The sequence below is a fragment of the Symphalangus syndactylus genome, chromosome 4, assembly GCF_028878055.3.
Source record: "Symphalangus syndactylus isolate Jambi chromosome 4, NHGRI_mSymSyn1-v2.1_pri, whole genome shotgun sequence".
Taxonomy (NCBI): domain Eukaryota; kingdom Metazoa; phylum Chordata; class Mammalia; order Primates; family Hylobatidae; genus Symphalangus; species Symphalangus syndactylus.
The window spans coordinates 139362308-139379230 of record NC_072426.2 but is presented as its reverse complement, the minus strand read 5'-3'; the positions used below and the strand labels follow the sequence as shown (position 1 = coordinate 139379230).

At 34.4% G+C, this 16923-nt stretch overlaps 1 protein-coding gene across 2 annotated transcripts in view; it reads right to left on the bottom strand.

The window, feature by feature from the left end:
* Positions 1-16923, bottom strand: part of TLL1 (tolloid like 1) — a 235950-nt gene that overhangs the window by 21016 nt on the left and 198011 nt on the right. For both annotated transcript variants that reach the window (XM_055276332.2, XM_055276333.2), the window contains 2 exons: positions 10433-10558; positions 7409-7536 (listed from right to left, as the gene is read on the bottom strand). In XM_055276332.2, the coding sequence (XP_055132307.1) occupies positions 7409-7536; positions 10433-10558 (254 nt within the window). The remainder of the gene's footprint in view (positions 1-7408; positions 7537-10432; positions 10559-16923) is intronic.

Below are 16923 nucleotides of genomic sequence, written 5' to 3'. Positions count from 1 at the left end.
AACACAATAAAGACTATGTATGACAAACTCAAAGCTAACATCATAATCAACTGAGAAAAGCTGAAAGCTTTTCCTCTAAGATCTGAAATAAGACAAGGATGCCCACTCTCACCACTTCTATTCAGTATAGTACTGGAGGTCCTAGACAGAACAATTAGGCCATAGAAAGAAAAGGCATCCAAATTGAAAAAAAAAAAAAAAGTTAAATTATCCCTGTTTGCAGATGACACAATCTATGCAGAGAAAACTCTGAAGACTCCACCAGAAACCTATTAGAAAGTAATAAATAAATTCAGTAAAGTTGCAAGATATAAAATCAATAGGCAAAATTCAGTCGCATTCTTATTTACTAGCAATAAACTATCTGAAAAAGAAATCAAGAAAACAATACCATTTACAACAGCTCCAAAAATTAAAATACTTTGAAATAAATTTAACCCAGTAAGTGGAAATCTCTACACTGAAAACTATAAAACATTGATGAAAGAAAACACAAATAACATTTTTTCACAGGAATAGAAAAAAAAAACACTAAAATGTGTATGGAACCATAAAAAGACTGCATAGCCAAAGCAATCCTGAACAAAACAAAAACCGGAGAACAAAAAAACCAAAGTTAGAATCATCCTCATACCTGATCTGAAAATATACTACAAAGCTATTATAACCAAAACAGCAAAATACTGACATAAAAACAGGCATATAAACTAATAAAACAGAACAGTGAGTCCAGAAATAAATCCACACATTTACAGCCAACTGATTTTTGACAAAGATGCCAAGAACACACAAAAGGGAAACGACAGTCTCCTCTAATGATGTTGGGAAAACTGGATATCCACACGCAGAAGAATAACATTAGACCCATATATCACACCACATTGAAAAATCAATTCTAAATGAATTAAAGACGTAAATATAAGATTCAAAACTATGAAACTACTAGAGGAAAACATAGGGAAAAGTTCCATGACATTGGTCTGGGCAATGACTTTTTGGATTTCACCCCAAAAACACAGACAATGAAAGCAAAAATAGACAAATGAGATTACATCAAACTAAAAAGCTTCTGTACAGGAAAGGGAGCAATCAACAGAGTGGAAAGACAACCTACAGAATGGGAGAAAATATTTATGAACTATACATCTGATACCAGGCTAATATCCAAAATATAAAAGGAACTCAAACAGCTCAATAACAAGGAAACGAATAAACCTATTTATGGGCAAAGGACTTGAATAGACATTTCTCAAAAGAAAAGACACAAATAACCAACAGGTATTTGAAAAAATGCTCAACATCACTAACCATCCAGAAAATGCAAATCAAAACCAAAATGAGATATCACCCCACACCTGCTAGAGTGACTATTATCATAAACACAAAAGATAACAAGTGTTGGTAAGGACGTGGAGAAAAGGGAATCCTTGCATACTGTTGTTGTGAATGTAAATTAGTACAGCCACTCAAAAAAAGTATGGAGCCTCCTCGAAAAGTTAAAAATAGAATTACCGTATGGTCCAGCAATTTCACTACTGGGTTTATATCAAAAAGAAATGAAATCAGGATGTTGAAGGAATGCCTGTTGCTCCCATGTTCATTGCAGCACTATTCACAACAGCCAAGATATGGAATGAACCTAAGTGTCCATCAGTGGATGAATGGATTACAAAATGTGGTATATATACACAGTGGAGTACTATTCAGCCACAAAATGAAGGAAATCTTGTCATTTGTAGCAACATGGGTGAACCCGCAGGACATTATGTTAAGTGAAATAAGCCAGGCACAGAAAGATAAATACTACATGGTCACACTTATATGTGGAATCTAAAATGATCAAACTTAAAGAAGCAGAGAGTTGAATGGTGTTGACCAAAGGCTAGGGTGGTTGAGATGGGAAAGGGTTGAGTAGATGTTAGTCAAAAAATACAAAATTTCAGTTAGATGGAAGGAATAAATTCAATAGAACTATCATATAACATGGTGACTTATAGTTAGTAGTATATTATACTCTTAAAAATGCTAAGATAGTGGATGTTAAGTGTTTTTCCCCACAAATATGATCAAAACATGAATAATACATATATTAATTAGCTAAATTTAGTCATTAAACAATGTACATATACTTCAATATATCACATTGTACATGGTAAATACATGCAATTTTATCTGTCAATTAGAAAACATAAATCAAAAAAAAGAAAAAAAATTCTTTCTTTCTTATTTTCCCACCCTGCCTAAAGAAAAAGGGGTATCAATCCATGAATTGTGAAGAAAGCTCTACTGTATACATAGGGACCCAAATGTTTTATTTGCCTTTCATTGCTGCCCTTGCCCATAATGAAGCCATTTGGTAACCAAGTATCTATCAGGAGTTCTTGACCTAAGAAGATTAAAATATTTCATAATTTTTCAAGTTTCATTGAACCAGTTTTCTAAATTTCAGTTTTGGTTGAAATTCTTCCATCTAGCCGGGCACGGTAGCTCACTCCTGTAATCCCAGCACTTTGGGAGGTTGAGGCAGGCAGATCACCTGAGGTCAGGAGTTCGAGACCAGCCTGCCCAACATAACAAAACTCCATCTCTACAAAAATACAAAAATTAGCCAGGCGTGATGGCAGGCACCTGTAATTCTAGCTACTCGGGAAGCTGAGGCAGGAGAATTGCTTGAACCTGGGAGTTGGAGGTTGCAGTGAGCTGAGATTGCGCCATTGCACTCCAGCCTGGGTGACAGAGCAAGACTCCATCTCCAAAAAACAAACAAAACAAAACAAAAACAAAAGAAAATTAAAGATCCTAAAGAAATCAAGCAAAATGCTTTTATTTTACACATTGTAACATCTTGATGAAATTTCCTGTATTACAAATGTCAAAGTACATGGGTCGGTGATTGAATGGTTTGAACTGTTATTATAAAGTATTGTTCACTAAATGACTATTGGCTGATATCCGCAATAATAGTGATTTCAGTTTCAAAGTAGATAACACTAGATAATAGTTACATTACATGCAGAAAGTCAATTAGGGAAATGCAAGCAATTATAATGTCAAAATGGCAAGAGTTAAAAAATATAGAACAAAAATGTTACTTGGAGTTGGTGGCTAATCTTTTGTGACACACTTTCTACTAACCCTGGCTCTTAGGATGATATTGAGAGTCAGGTTTTATATGAACATGATCCACGGGATAGGATGGTGGGAGTCAACATTATGCTCTGAATCAGAAGTTCTGGTGTGGCAGCAATGTGTGTTTTCACAAACCTTCCAGGTAATTCTGACACATGCTAGCATTTGAAAAAACCTGGCTTACACTGTAATTACTTCCACAAAAACACAAATTCCAACTCCTAAAATAAAGTTTAATACTGTGTTAAAGCTCTCATTTTGCTTCTGAATATTACCTTCTTAGGATACCAGCAGGTATGACCATTGTTGAACAGACATGCTTTATGTCCTAATTCTCAAGTTGAATATTGGCAAGAAAGATAAATCCTGCAATGTGTGAAGGAACAGATTGCCCTAGAGTTAGATGGGATGTTTCAAGCTGAAAGATATATAATTGAGAATGGATTGAGTATTGCTATTTTTAAAACCGGGGTATATCAGGAGTTCTACTTCCCCTTGGATATAGAAAGCTGGAACTAGTTTTGCTTCTACCCTGATAACAAGAAAAAGCCATGATGTAAAGTGTAAAAAAATACATAAATAACAATGTTGATTAAACACATCAGAGTATGGAAATCACAGTAGTCTGAAGTCTACTGAATGTCAGGTCCTTCCACGGAAAGATATGATAGTGGCAGACTACAAGAGCAAGAGATGTTGGTATCATACAGCTGGGTGAAAAGCATTCTGATAAAATTGGTGATGGGTTGGTGAAGGTCATGTGTGGATGAGGGGAAGAGGACAGAACTAATGGAAACTGCAGATATGAGGGGAGCTTGCACACACTCACAGATCCTTTTCCATTGACCTCCATCTCCTGCTCACAAGAATATTTGTGGAAAAAGCAGGAGGTGCATGAGTACCTTCCTTGGTGTTTCAGGCTTGAGAAAGGGAAGTGGTCACTGCCATGAGAAAAGTCTGAAGCCTCACTGTAATCCTTCTTCAGAAAACACAGCCGTAAGCCTCTGAAGGAGAAGCAGAAAACCCTGCCACCCCTACGACAAAGGTACAGACCCACTGGAGGCAGAGGAAATGTCAAAACAAAACAGACAAAACAAAATAAAACCAAAAACAAAACCTACTACCCCTAGGGGAAGTCCTGGATTGAAGATCATATACCAGTAATATCAGAGATCTTCTACCACTAGGAGATTGAAAAGAAACTCTCTCCCATGGAAGACTCATAGGATATATAGACAGAGTTTCACTGCCATGAAGAGAAGAAATAGGATCACTGAGAAAGCTCAACACCAAGACCTGAACATGCAGGGCCTGCCTAAGGCGGAGTCTGTACTGAAATAATAAAGAATCCCTTGCCTTCAACACCAGACTAGCAAGCACCAAGTAACAAGCAACTGCCATCTACCACTGATAAAGACAAAAAAGGGTGGAGAGGAACAATATTTGCACTGGGGATGAACAGAGAAGGTAAGGGTAAAATAGAAGCATTGAGAAAACACCTCTTAAATCCCAGCCTCCACCCTAAGAAAAGGAAATTTGAAGCCAGTGGTGCAATGAAGATAATAATAGAACAAGAAAACCCAATCTTGACTTAATTCCTGATTAGATCCACCTAACACCCTCCTTCATACACATAAATACACTAATAACCTAACACAAGAGATGCATCCGTTTCCAGACATAATGTCTCTATTATTGCACATATAATGTCTTATTTTAATAAAAAAAGAGAAACACAAAGGTAAGAAAAATAAAAACAACACTGCTAAGAGACAAAATAATCAACAGAACAGACTCTAGCACATGGCCCCTATGTTTATATCAAATGGAATTTAAAGGAACTACGAATTTAACATTGATAAAGATTCTAGTGAAGATGTAGAGAATATGCAAGAACAGATGGGAGATTTCAGCAGATAAATGGTGTTATGGATTGAATTTTGTTTTTCTAAAATTAATGTTGAAGTCCTAACCCCCAATGTGATATGTTTAGGGAGGTAATTAAGGTTAAATAAACCATAGGGATGCAGCCCTAATCCAATAGGGCTGGTATTCTTAGAAGAAGAGTAAGAGACACTGGAGCTCTGTCTCTCTCTATGAATACACAGAGGAAATGCCATGTGAGGATACAGTGATGTGGAGGCCATATACAAGCCAGAAAGAGAGGCCTCACCAGACACTAACCCTTGTTAAGTCCAACTTAATCTTGGACTTGTAGCCTCCAGAACTATGAGAAAATAAATTTCCGTCGTTTAAGCCATAAGTCTGTAATAATCTGTTATGTCAGCCCAAACAGACTAACACAAATGGAAACTATACTAAGTGAAATGTAAATGTTAGAAATAAAGAACATGGTAATAGAGATAAAGAATGCTTTTGACAAATTCATCAGTAGATTTAAGACAGCTGAAGAAATAATTACTGAATTTGAAGATAGGTCAATAGAAATTACTGAAACTTAAACTCAGAAAGAAGGGCAAAAAATGAACTGAACATCCAACAGTTGAGGAATAACAGCAAACGATCTAGCCCATAAGTAATTTGAATCCCAGAAGACAGACAATGGCACAGAAGAATTATATGAAGAAATAACAATTGAAAATTTTCAAAAATTAATGACAGACTCCACAATACAGATGCAAGAAATTCGGAGAATTCTGAGAAGGAAAAAATATCAAAAAATATTAGAAACATACACACACATAAACACATACACCTGCATACATTATATTCAAATTGCTGATAACAAGAAAATTTTGAAGGCAGACATAGAAAACAGAATCATGACTTACACAGAAATAAAGATAAGATTTACAAAAGAGGTATGGAAAACTATGTAAACCAGAAAAAAATGGAATCTTTCAAGATGGAGAAAGAAAACTGTCATCCTAGAATTCTATATGCAATGAAAACAGCTTTCAAAAGTGCTAATGCACATACTTTATACAAAATATAAATTCTTCAGAAAGAAGGAATATGATACCCAAAAAAAATTTGGATTGAGACAAAGAAATGTCTTCATGAAAATCATTTTTTCCAACTCTCGTAAGATAATGCACTCCTTAAAAGAATGCAGCCTCTATATTTCAGCCCATAAGGCTCAGGAAGTTACCATAAGGTTCAGGGAATCATCCTCTCAATCAGGACCTTGGACAGGACTGGAGAGCAGTTGAGTTCCTCTAGTGCTGTCATTTCAGCATTTAGTATCCTTCAACACTGTGGCTGAAATGAACTGATATCTCTGTCTGGGAAGTCACTTACACCTATGGAGATTGGAAGTACCTCCATACTAAGAATATGAATTTCTTGGCAACTGTCTCTGATTTTATTATAATGGTGTATATAAATAAGGCCTTTTATTGGTCAATAATATTCACTGAAGGGAAGAGTCAAAACAAGAAATTTAAAAATTAAGCTTATGATTGGACTGATCTAGTGAGCTACCTTGGACTGGTAGCCTCACTCCTCAGACAATTTTTGTTATTATAGTGCCTGCTAGGCTCTTTCCTGAGCCTTGTTAGTTGGCACTGCCTTCTGCTTCTAAAAACAACATATTGCAGGAAATTGTTAACATTTCTACATTTCTATAATTTTATTTCTTTAGATTATACTGTTCAAACACTCTATGGCCTATAATGAAATTTAACATTTATCAGCAGGTTATTATTTATGACCAGGCCAGCATGCAAAATGCAAAGAATGCAGGAGAGATGAGACATTATACTTATATTTGAATTACTCATGCCAAATAAAATGTGGGCAAAATCTAAGGAAATCAGTATCTTTGTACAGAGGGCAATACATCATGCAAAAGTAATATTCTGTAAACCACAAGACAAAATTGATTCTATTATGAAAAATACATATGTATACGGAATTGGTGTAACCAGTAGAATATGTTATGCTGAGTTTAAGTGAATTATTATTCTATTGCTTTCTGGCAAATTTCTGATTTTTCTGTTCCTTCATTTATTTTCCAAATTTGGAAATATAATTACCAGTAATACATTAGGAAGTAAAGACTACTGTTTTGCAGCAACTTCGGTAATGCCTTTTAAAACATCCAGAATAAGAAACCCTAGAGGAGAACAATGTGGCAGTCACCTTGATCTAGGAAGTCAAGGATTTTAGTGCAAGTAGGAAAGCTTGAGACAAAAAATCTTTTCCAGCTGCCTATGATTCGATTCAATTAGATAAACCTCCATTTTATTTCCAAGTGCTTGTAGTGAAAGACAAGGGCAGTCAGCTTAATGGAAAGAAAAAGGATGTGCTCACTTACTAATTTGATTCGGTGGCCGGGAGTGGCGCTGATTTCCCAAGTGCATTCTTTCCGACTTGGGTACTTGTCTGGCCAGTTGGGACTGGTGATGAGGCCACTTGGACTGTGGATCTTCTGTTCACACTCAGCTGCACCAATAACCATAATATCAGACAGTGTGGCAATCCAGCCCAGGTTTGAGGCAGAAAGCAAGCAGCCTATTTACCCACTGCCCTGTTGAAAGATTTTCCTGAATACCAGCCACTCCTGTGTCGGTTATTATATTCATCTGCTCTGGAAAATACTTCGCTGAGAATAATCAGGCAATGTTTGTTGTCTCCCTCACATGAAATTAAGTATTTACCATAAATCAAATAAATGCCTAAAAGAAAATGAACTTTTATTTTAAACTGATGGGTCTGTAGCTCGGACTTTAACAGTGCAATATATATTGACAGTCGAGAATATCAACACTGGGTGTATTTAATCCAATGTCACAAACAAACATCATTGGACTATGCCATTTTCAATTTTTTTCCTATTAAAAGAGACATCATTTACAGCTAATTAACTTCATTAAGGCACCTTATGAATCATGTATTTACATTTTTTCTCTCCCTTAGTTAAATATACACTCGAATACCTACATAATAATTTTAGCTTCTAAAATAAATTAGCCCTAATTTTATCAAAGCAAATGGAAGCACTAAGGGGAAAGATAAATGAACAGCTACTAGCCCTGGAGATGCTTCTGAACTAACTTCAAAGGATACCTCATTCAATCAGTATAATTATTTAAGGGTTTTTTTTTTTTTTTACAATTAAAATAACCTCATTTTAGACAAGATCATTCCACATGGTTAATGTTAAATTTCAAAAACATTTAATATCCTCAAGCTGTACTCTTTCTATATAATTTAGGAAGCTCTATAACACACATCCTTGTTTGGACTGGGATTATTTGGTATGTATTCTGTATCCCATTCTAAAATACAAACAACTTGCTAAAATTTCCTGAGCAATATATATGGTGAAATAGTTTATTCAATGGACAAAACAGCTGTTATACCCTTTGGGGCCACGCAACAAGGGTAACATGCCCAACATTAGTTAGTGCACGTGCTGTAGTTGCTGCTGGCCCCACGGCTGCAATCATTAATGCTAGACCTTCACCTTAATTGTGCTAGGTTTCCATAGGGAGATTTGTATTTGCAACAGAAGATTACAATAAAGTGGAAGGTAAAATTCAGTTCCTGTCTAATAATCTATGATTATGGTAGCAAGACATAGCCTGGAAAGTTGGGTGCAGTCATGACAAGGGTTTTCTAAATTCCATTGTCCCTGTCTCTGCCTCACAATATGAAACGTGAACTCCGCAGGATGTGGCGATGACACTGAGACTAGGTTGAGAGGCTCGTTGCTAAACTGTACAAGGAGCATGTACTATAGTGAAGGTAAAAGATAATCCAACCACTTTCCAGGCAATAGGACAAGTTTATTAAGGTGCATCTGGATGTTGTTTTATCTATTGTGAAGTTTCCTATATCATTTATGTAATGAACAGACAAATTTGCTACCTGTGATCCACAGGCTACATGTATAATCTATAAAAGCTGTCTTGTTTCTTTTTTTTTCTCTGAATGATCTTCAATGTCTGCAAAACAAAAAATAAAAACCGGGGCCAAGTGCAGTGGCTCATGCCTGCAATCCCAGCACTTTGGGAGGCTGTGGCAGGTGGATTACTTGAGCTCAGGAGTTCAAGAGCAGCCTGGGCAACATGGCGAAAACCCATCTCTACAAAAAATACAAAACATTAGCCAGGCATGGTGGTGTGCACCTGTAGTCCCAGCTACTTGGGAGGCTGAGGTGGGAGAATTGCTTAAGCCTGGGAGGTCGAGGCTGCAATCAGCTGAGATCACCCCACTGCACTCCAGCCTCGGTGACAGACGCAGACCATGTTTCAAAACAAAAACAAAAATGAAAACCCCAAAACCCACAAAAACCTGGGCCTATTTCCTAACCTATTGATTTAATAGCATATCATACCTTATCAAGTTACAGGTACTATGCTTATACATGAAAGTAGAGAAAGAAGAATTCCTGTTTGTATATGATTCTGCACAATGTAATCAGCTCAATGAAAAAAAGAAAATCCCTGACACGTAACCATATTTCAAAGGAGCTAAATGGAACAAGGGTCAACTCAGGATATTCTCTATTATCCCAATGTTTACACAAAACATTCTTATCTAACTGTGGTTAGAGTCAGGTACCTTCCAATGTACATATGGTGACTAAAGTTATAAAATTTGCCTTAGTAATTCTCCTCTCAAAACATGCATAAATCCAATTTAAGTAGAAAATTTGGGAAGACTGTCAAAGGAAGAAATAAGAGCTGAATAACTACTTATTGTTCTCATCTAGTTCATAGTGGCTAAGGGGATTAGGATTACTGCTTTAAAAAAATTTTTGGAATTTTGTAAGGCCTTGGGGACAAAATCTGGTAGTGTATGATTGTGCTACTATTAAGATTTTCTGGACCAAAACCATGACTTAAAACTTTAAATGACACAGTGTCTACCATTTTCAAATGTCTTCCCTTTGGTAGGCATTTGAGTTTGATGCTCCTGGTATTTAAAGGGACATCACTTATGTAGCACATGCACAAGATATACAAGATATTTTTGGGAGGAATATTACATCAAATGCAAAACATTTAGAAGTTAAGTTTAAATATGCATAGTGTTATAAGGTCTGTTCCACAAAGACCTAGGGAGAACTTGGTGCTTTTCTGGCTACCAGATGGTATCCTAGCAGCTACTATGTCTGTTATACGAAGCTACTCTAATGCCACCTATGTGCGAAGTACAGATCCAGTCATTTGCCTTGGATCTTTGAACATTACACAGAATTTTGTTTTTTGACATTTGGATAGCCCACCATGATATCACTCATTGAAATGATTAACTCTACTTGGAAGCAGTGCTTTACCCAAACCACGTGAAATTCTACATGTTGTCAAGAAAAGTGTATTCCTTTCCATACCTTCCTTGCAATCATGTTTATTTTCATGCAGCACAAATCCATTACGGCATTGACACATGTAGCTCCCCATTGTGTTGACACATTCATGCTGACATCCACCATTATCCTTAGAGCATTCGTCTTTGTCTAGCAAAGAGATCAATCCCATGGTTTAGTAAGTAACTTTAAAAACAAAGGATATCAAAGGGAATCATTTAGTTGTGGTTAACACTGCCAAAGGGTAAACTAAGTCATGGTTTCTCCTGTTCCCAATATAAAACAAACAAAAATGTATGATCTCTTAGTTTTACCCTTTCCTTGTTTAGCCTGAAGCCTTGTACCATGAATCAAGTTTCCAAGACTATTAGTGCTACGATAATAACTTGTAATCCTCTTTTATTCCTATGCTGGAGTAGAAGTTTTAGGTAGTAGAAAGAGGGAATCAACAGATCTTTTTTCAAATTAACCCTAAACATTTATTGCCAATTAAAAAAATAAATTTAAAATTGTGCATAGTTTGAATAGGGGCAAGAAATAGCATTTAAGTAGAGGGATATCCTTCAATACATTAACCATGGTATACAGACAGAGGCTAAACAAGGTTCCAAGATTTGTATGTAATCACTTAAAAAAATCACTCAGTATAATTACTGTAGTTGATTTTTTTCCCCATTAACTCTGCAGTGATGCTTAGCATTAATGAATTCGGACATTTCATAGCATTCCAAACAGAAAAAAAGGCATAATTAAACTACTCGAAAGAAGAAATGAAATTTATTTCTACTTTGGTAGACAAATCTACTCTGGTAGACAAGTTTATTAATAAGTCATCCCCTAAAAGGGCTTTTAGTGTGCCAGAAGTAAGGTAAAGATTAGACTAGGAAATATGAGCCCCAAGAAATAGCCAACAAATTCACTACAGGGAAAAAAGCCAAACTAGATTAACAGGCAGTCAATTCGGTGAGGCATCAACCATCAGTCTATGTCACTCAGCTGTCGTTCCATAGCTGGCCTGTCCATTAACATCAAAACTGGCAGATTGCTCCTGACACACATTCATGATGGCACGTCACTCAGACTTTCATCACTCCCACACATAGAGAATGAAAAGGACGTGTTACAGTTATATGAGGAGTTAGGCTGAATTCAAATTGTACACTCTCAGCTGATTTTGCTAGTGAGCACTAGCAAGCTCTTGGTGGCATAGAAATTATACTATTTTTGCTTTTTTATCAATTCAATATTCATTCCATGGAAAAAGGTTTAGGGAAGATATTTTCATCAAAGAATCTGATAGTGATTTTAAAGGTGCATCTATTTTGTTACATTTGAAGATGGATTACGTGACACACATTTACAGGCGATATGAATGCATTGGCAATATCTGAATATTTTAAATACATACAGGCAATCTCAGTTTTTAAAGAATATATCATAATTAGTGTATTTGTGATTTATGTGTTCTCCACCTATCCTTGACACTTCCATTATTCTTTCAACACTTACTATGGAGAATACGCCAAAAGCAAAACAAAATGAAAGCAGAATAAAGAAAATTATTCTGTGAAAGAGCATCAAACACCAAAATGTAGAAAAAATCAGGAGTTAATAGAAGATTAGATTTGTAAAATTAATTTTAGAGAAATTTACCATAATTTTGAACTCTTATTCCATTAGCTGTATCGACAGTGAGAATTATAGTTTATGAATTATAAATGACTTATACAGAATGGGTGGATAGTAAACCATACTTCCTACCACCACGGTATCAGCTGCCTGCATTTTCTAATGCAGACAGTTAAGCAGTAAATTGCTTGAATTTGTTTTTCACTCTGACTTTCTAGAGGCTCTTTACCTTACGAAACTTCAGAAAAATGCTTCCTTATGAGTGAATGTAGAATTTATCTCTGCTAAATGGAAGAACCAATTAAGAAAATGCTGGTGGCAGAATTATTTTGAAATAGACACATATTTCCTTTGAAAATGTTTATATAATGATGGTTTGGTATACTTAATATAAGACCTGATAGAGTGAACTTTAGTTGTGCCCTGGGTCAACCAGGCTTTTGAGAGTAACTTGGAAACCTAACAACTGTATGCACAGCAGCTTAGAGAAAATTAGTTTACACTTGCAATTGACTAATAAACAGATGAACTGCTCAGAGACGAACAGTGTGGAGGCAGAGATGGCCTGAATCACCCTTTTATTGGTACCTATTTGGATTGCCATGCATGAAAGATACAAAAATGTTAAAATACAAATGTGAACACAAGTGTTATTCAATAACACATGCATTATTGCTGTGTTTAAATCCAGTCATTTTATAATAAAAATAATTCCAAAACATAAAATATCCCTAATATCCAAACTTCATTCTAGTGGAAAGGTTAAGTTCTTTGCTCATATTTCTGAGAATAATTAATTTCAAGATTTGTTAAAAAATAAACTGACCTATAGTAATAGTAACTAAAGAGAGATACAATTAAAAATGAAACCAATTATATTTCAATGATTTTGTAGCCAACCATTAATACTCTTGTTGTGCTACAAATAATAATAATAATGATTTCAGAATAATTTTTGGAAGAAGAGAAAGCAGAGGAGGAGGAGCAAGAGGAACAAGAAAAGAAAGAAGAAGAAGGAAAAGAAAGAGAACAAGTATAAGAAAGGGAAGAAGAAGAGCTATTATTTTATTTATATAGTCATTATTCTCTAAGTATCTGTCATTTTTTACTTTCTCAATTTATCAGAGTTTCATGCCTTCATTCGCACATCTGATATAGCATAATTTAATCAAGGGTGCATGAAAATGAAAAGTTATCTGTTAGGCGGCTAGAATATACTTATGAGTTAGTCTAAATTTAAGCTAAGATTCAAAACTGAACTAATCAAAATAGCATCTAAAGGCAGCAGAAGAAAGTTATTATATCCTGAAATGTAGCATGTAAAACTGTGCCTCCATGTGTCAAATAGTTATATGAAAAGAGAAAATTTCAGGAAATCATTGGAATACTTAAAATTATCCAGATGTTTTACATCATGCAGGCTAAAAAAATTTTGGTATTTTGCACTATATTTTGAAAAATATTTTAATTTGTCTGCAGAGTAGTAAATATGGTGTGGTTGTTTTAAAACCACTTGTTTGAACGGGAGTTAATAGACTATTCTAATTAAAGTGAATACAATTTTGGATTTCTTATATTGATGAGAAATGGCAACTTCATAAAAGATAAATTCTGCAAATATATTATAGATTTCTTATTTACGAAAGATCATCAAACTTGGGAAAAAGCTATTAGCAAACATAATTAACTTCTGTTTTTACTTTCCATTTCTGCTCTTAAGACAAAAACTCTGTTTTGAAGAATACAAATCCAAGGAAAGAGAAAAGGGAGAAAGAGAGACATTTAAACATTTGTCATAATGTCTGCATAACACATTTAATAATTGAAATTTCTATCAATAATTTATTTGAAATTTTCTGGCATTTTCATACACTAGACACAAAATAAAGAAAAAAGTGTTTTCCTTAGTGCTAGAAATAAATGTTTTATTGAGGAGAAATAAAAGCATTTATTTTCTGCAGAAGGAAATTAGCCCCCTTCTTTGGAATGGACATGTCTGCTTTCCATTCCTTCATGTAAGATAAAGAAAAGGCCCATCATTAGGAAAAAGGAAGAGGGTATTCTCCAATCAGAGGCCTGCAGTGAACCTCTGAGACTATCATAGGTCATCAGCCTATGAATGATACATACTGGATGGAACTGAAGTTGCAACCTGTATCAAGTTCTTGCAAGATTCAAAAATAAAAATTTTCTCTTTGCAGGAAGCTTCCTTATCTGTAGGAAAAAGAAGTCAACGGTCCATGCAACAGAACAGAAACATACAAGAGCAGGTATTCTCAAATTAAAAGTTCAGGATCTGAAATAAATGGACACATGCACAGCACACACAGGCCCAACATAAAACTATCCAGTAAATAATCACCTACAAAAAAGCACCAATAAACACTACGAGAGCTACAACAGAGACAATTTTCTCTTTCCATAAACATGCAAATATTTAAATTTCAATGATGATGAAAACTTGGAAGCAGGATTCAAAATCATACAAGAAAGTTGTAGTTGTGTTACTGTGTGTAATTAATCACTTTTAAGTTTTGTTAGAGTAATATCATGTCGAATTTCATTTGCAAATATCAACAACCATTCCATGAGAGAAACAGTGGACAAGAAGGACACTTACAAATATCAAGACACAGTGAAAGAAAGATAAGATGAGGAGCATGTCAATTGAAATCACTTGAATTTAGAGCTAGACAGATTGCAATGTACACATTATTTTAAATGACTCCTCCATTTGTTACAGACAGAAATGAACTGGGAGTTGGAAAATGAGTTTTAGTCCATTTCTGTCCTTGAGCAAGTCCCTAGGCTTATCAGCAATAGTTAGATCACATTCCTAATAGATTTTTCCCCGAGGGAGACTGCTATTATTCTTCACATTTTCTGTTCTCAGAATTGCAGAGTCATAACTGAATCTTTTCATTAATACAGGGTTGCCTATAAAAAGCGGAATGCCTATGCTCAACTCTCATTGCCTGAAGTCATTGTTATATTATTCCCAAATAATAAATGCTATAATTAAAATTTTAAAAGATGTCAAGTTCCCAAATGTGCTATTTTTTTCAGGTATAAAGTCTGACTAATATTTCTGTTATGCTTAACTCATTTAAAGAAAAGAAACTCTTCTGAGCGGAATACTCTTAGCTTTGCTTCCTCACTTAAAATTAAGTAAATTGCATCATGTATACCTATGCAGACTTGCAGACTTGCAGACTTGTGCTCAAATATATCATATAAAATTAAGTTTGGTTTTACTATCATATAAACTAAATCATTATTGTTAATCTAGCAACAAATCTCATTTAGTCGAAGAAAATAACACCAATCTATTGTTGGACTGTATATCTTCTAGAAAATGTCTATGGCGCTATATTCTCAATTACCTGAAAAGAAACGAATACACACATAATTCTACATAATGTCCAAATGGTCTTATGTTGGCTTCCTAACTTCTTTATTTGATATAATATTACTTCATTGTATTGCTCTTTAAATATACCCTGGAATAGGTGTAGCGTATTACACTGATTTTTATAGAGCAGCTTATAAATTATTTTGCTATAAAACCCAATGACTTCTTAATTTTTAAGCTACGGCATTTTTATGACTCATTTATGATATTTAGTCATAATTGATAGATGAGAATTTCTTAATTTTATGAGCATGGAAGTGATGTGAATTATTCTGCTAAAAAGTTCTTAGAGACATCCCTTCAATGTTATTTCTTAAATCTAAAAAGTGTTTGTTTTAAAAATCTGAGGCTATGTGCAAGGATAGCTAAAACCTCTTGTGCAATTATTTTATTAGACAATGATATGTTGAAAATAATACTATAAATATATTATTTCATTGTATGTTAAAACTTAAATATATTTGTCTTTTTCCTGATGTATCACTTAACTGAAAGCTAGAGTTTTATTTTTAATAGCTTTCTTTTCCAAATACTATAGAATCACTTATTACCAAATATTATTTTTTACTATTATTGAGTTTCCTTGAAAATTCTTAGAAGTTCTTGGAAAAAGAATGTGGAACAAATAGCTGAATATGTTATATTTTGTGTTAAGTTTTCATAAAGCCACAACTACTTCTGAAATTTTTAGAACACTGGCTATAAACATAACCATTTAAGACTATGTGTCTATAAAATATCTCTTGATTAATGTATATAATATATTAACATCCTTATTAGATTGCCTGTAATAAAATATTTGGGAATTTAACTCAATTCAATACACTTGTATTAATATTTATTAACTAATGAAGAAATAAGTGTCTATAAGGCAGTGTTTGCAAACTAGAAATATTTGGCTAACAGTAATAGGTAGAAACATGATAGGAATTTTATTCTTTTATATTTATTTTTATATTTAAATTAAAAGAAAACTGAGAAGAAAATGGAGAAAACCATAATGCATCGTCTTTCCACCCTAACCAAGCATTCTTGGTATTTTTATATGGCAACTTTCAGGTTTGTTCCAACCTGCATGCTTAGCTGTATAGACACTGCATGCACTGTTTTATGCCTAGATTTCCATTGACATTTTACCACGTACAACATTTTACACCGTGGAATCACTGAACCATATTTGTAGCACAGAAGAGTCCACAAAATGCATTTGCCATAACTTATTTTCGATTTTCCTGTTGTCGCAATATTAGGTAGCTCCAAATTTCTGTCACTATCACATTATTTTGAAATTCTTCTTCTGGATTTTGAGATATTTCTTGATGCAAAAGTCCCATGAATGGGATTTCTGAGGCAAATAGAATAGTCATTTTAATGACTCTTGATTTCTATGCTAAATTTATTTCTATAGAATTTGTGACAATAAATCCAGTAACAAACTTTATCAAAGCCCCCATAGTGAGTTTTAGCATTTAAG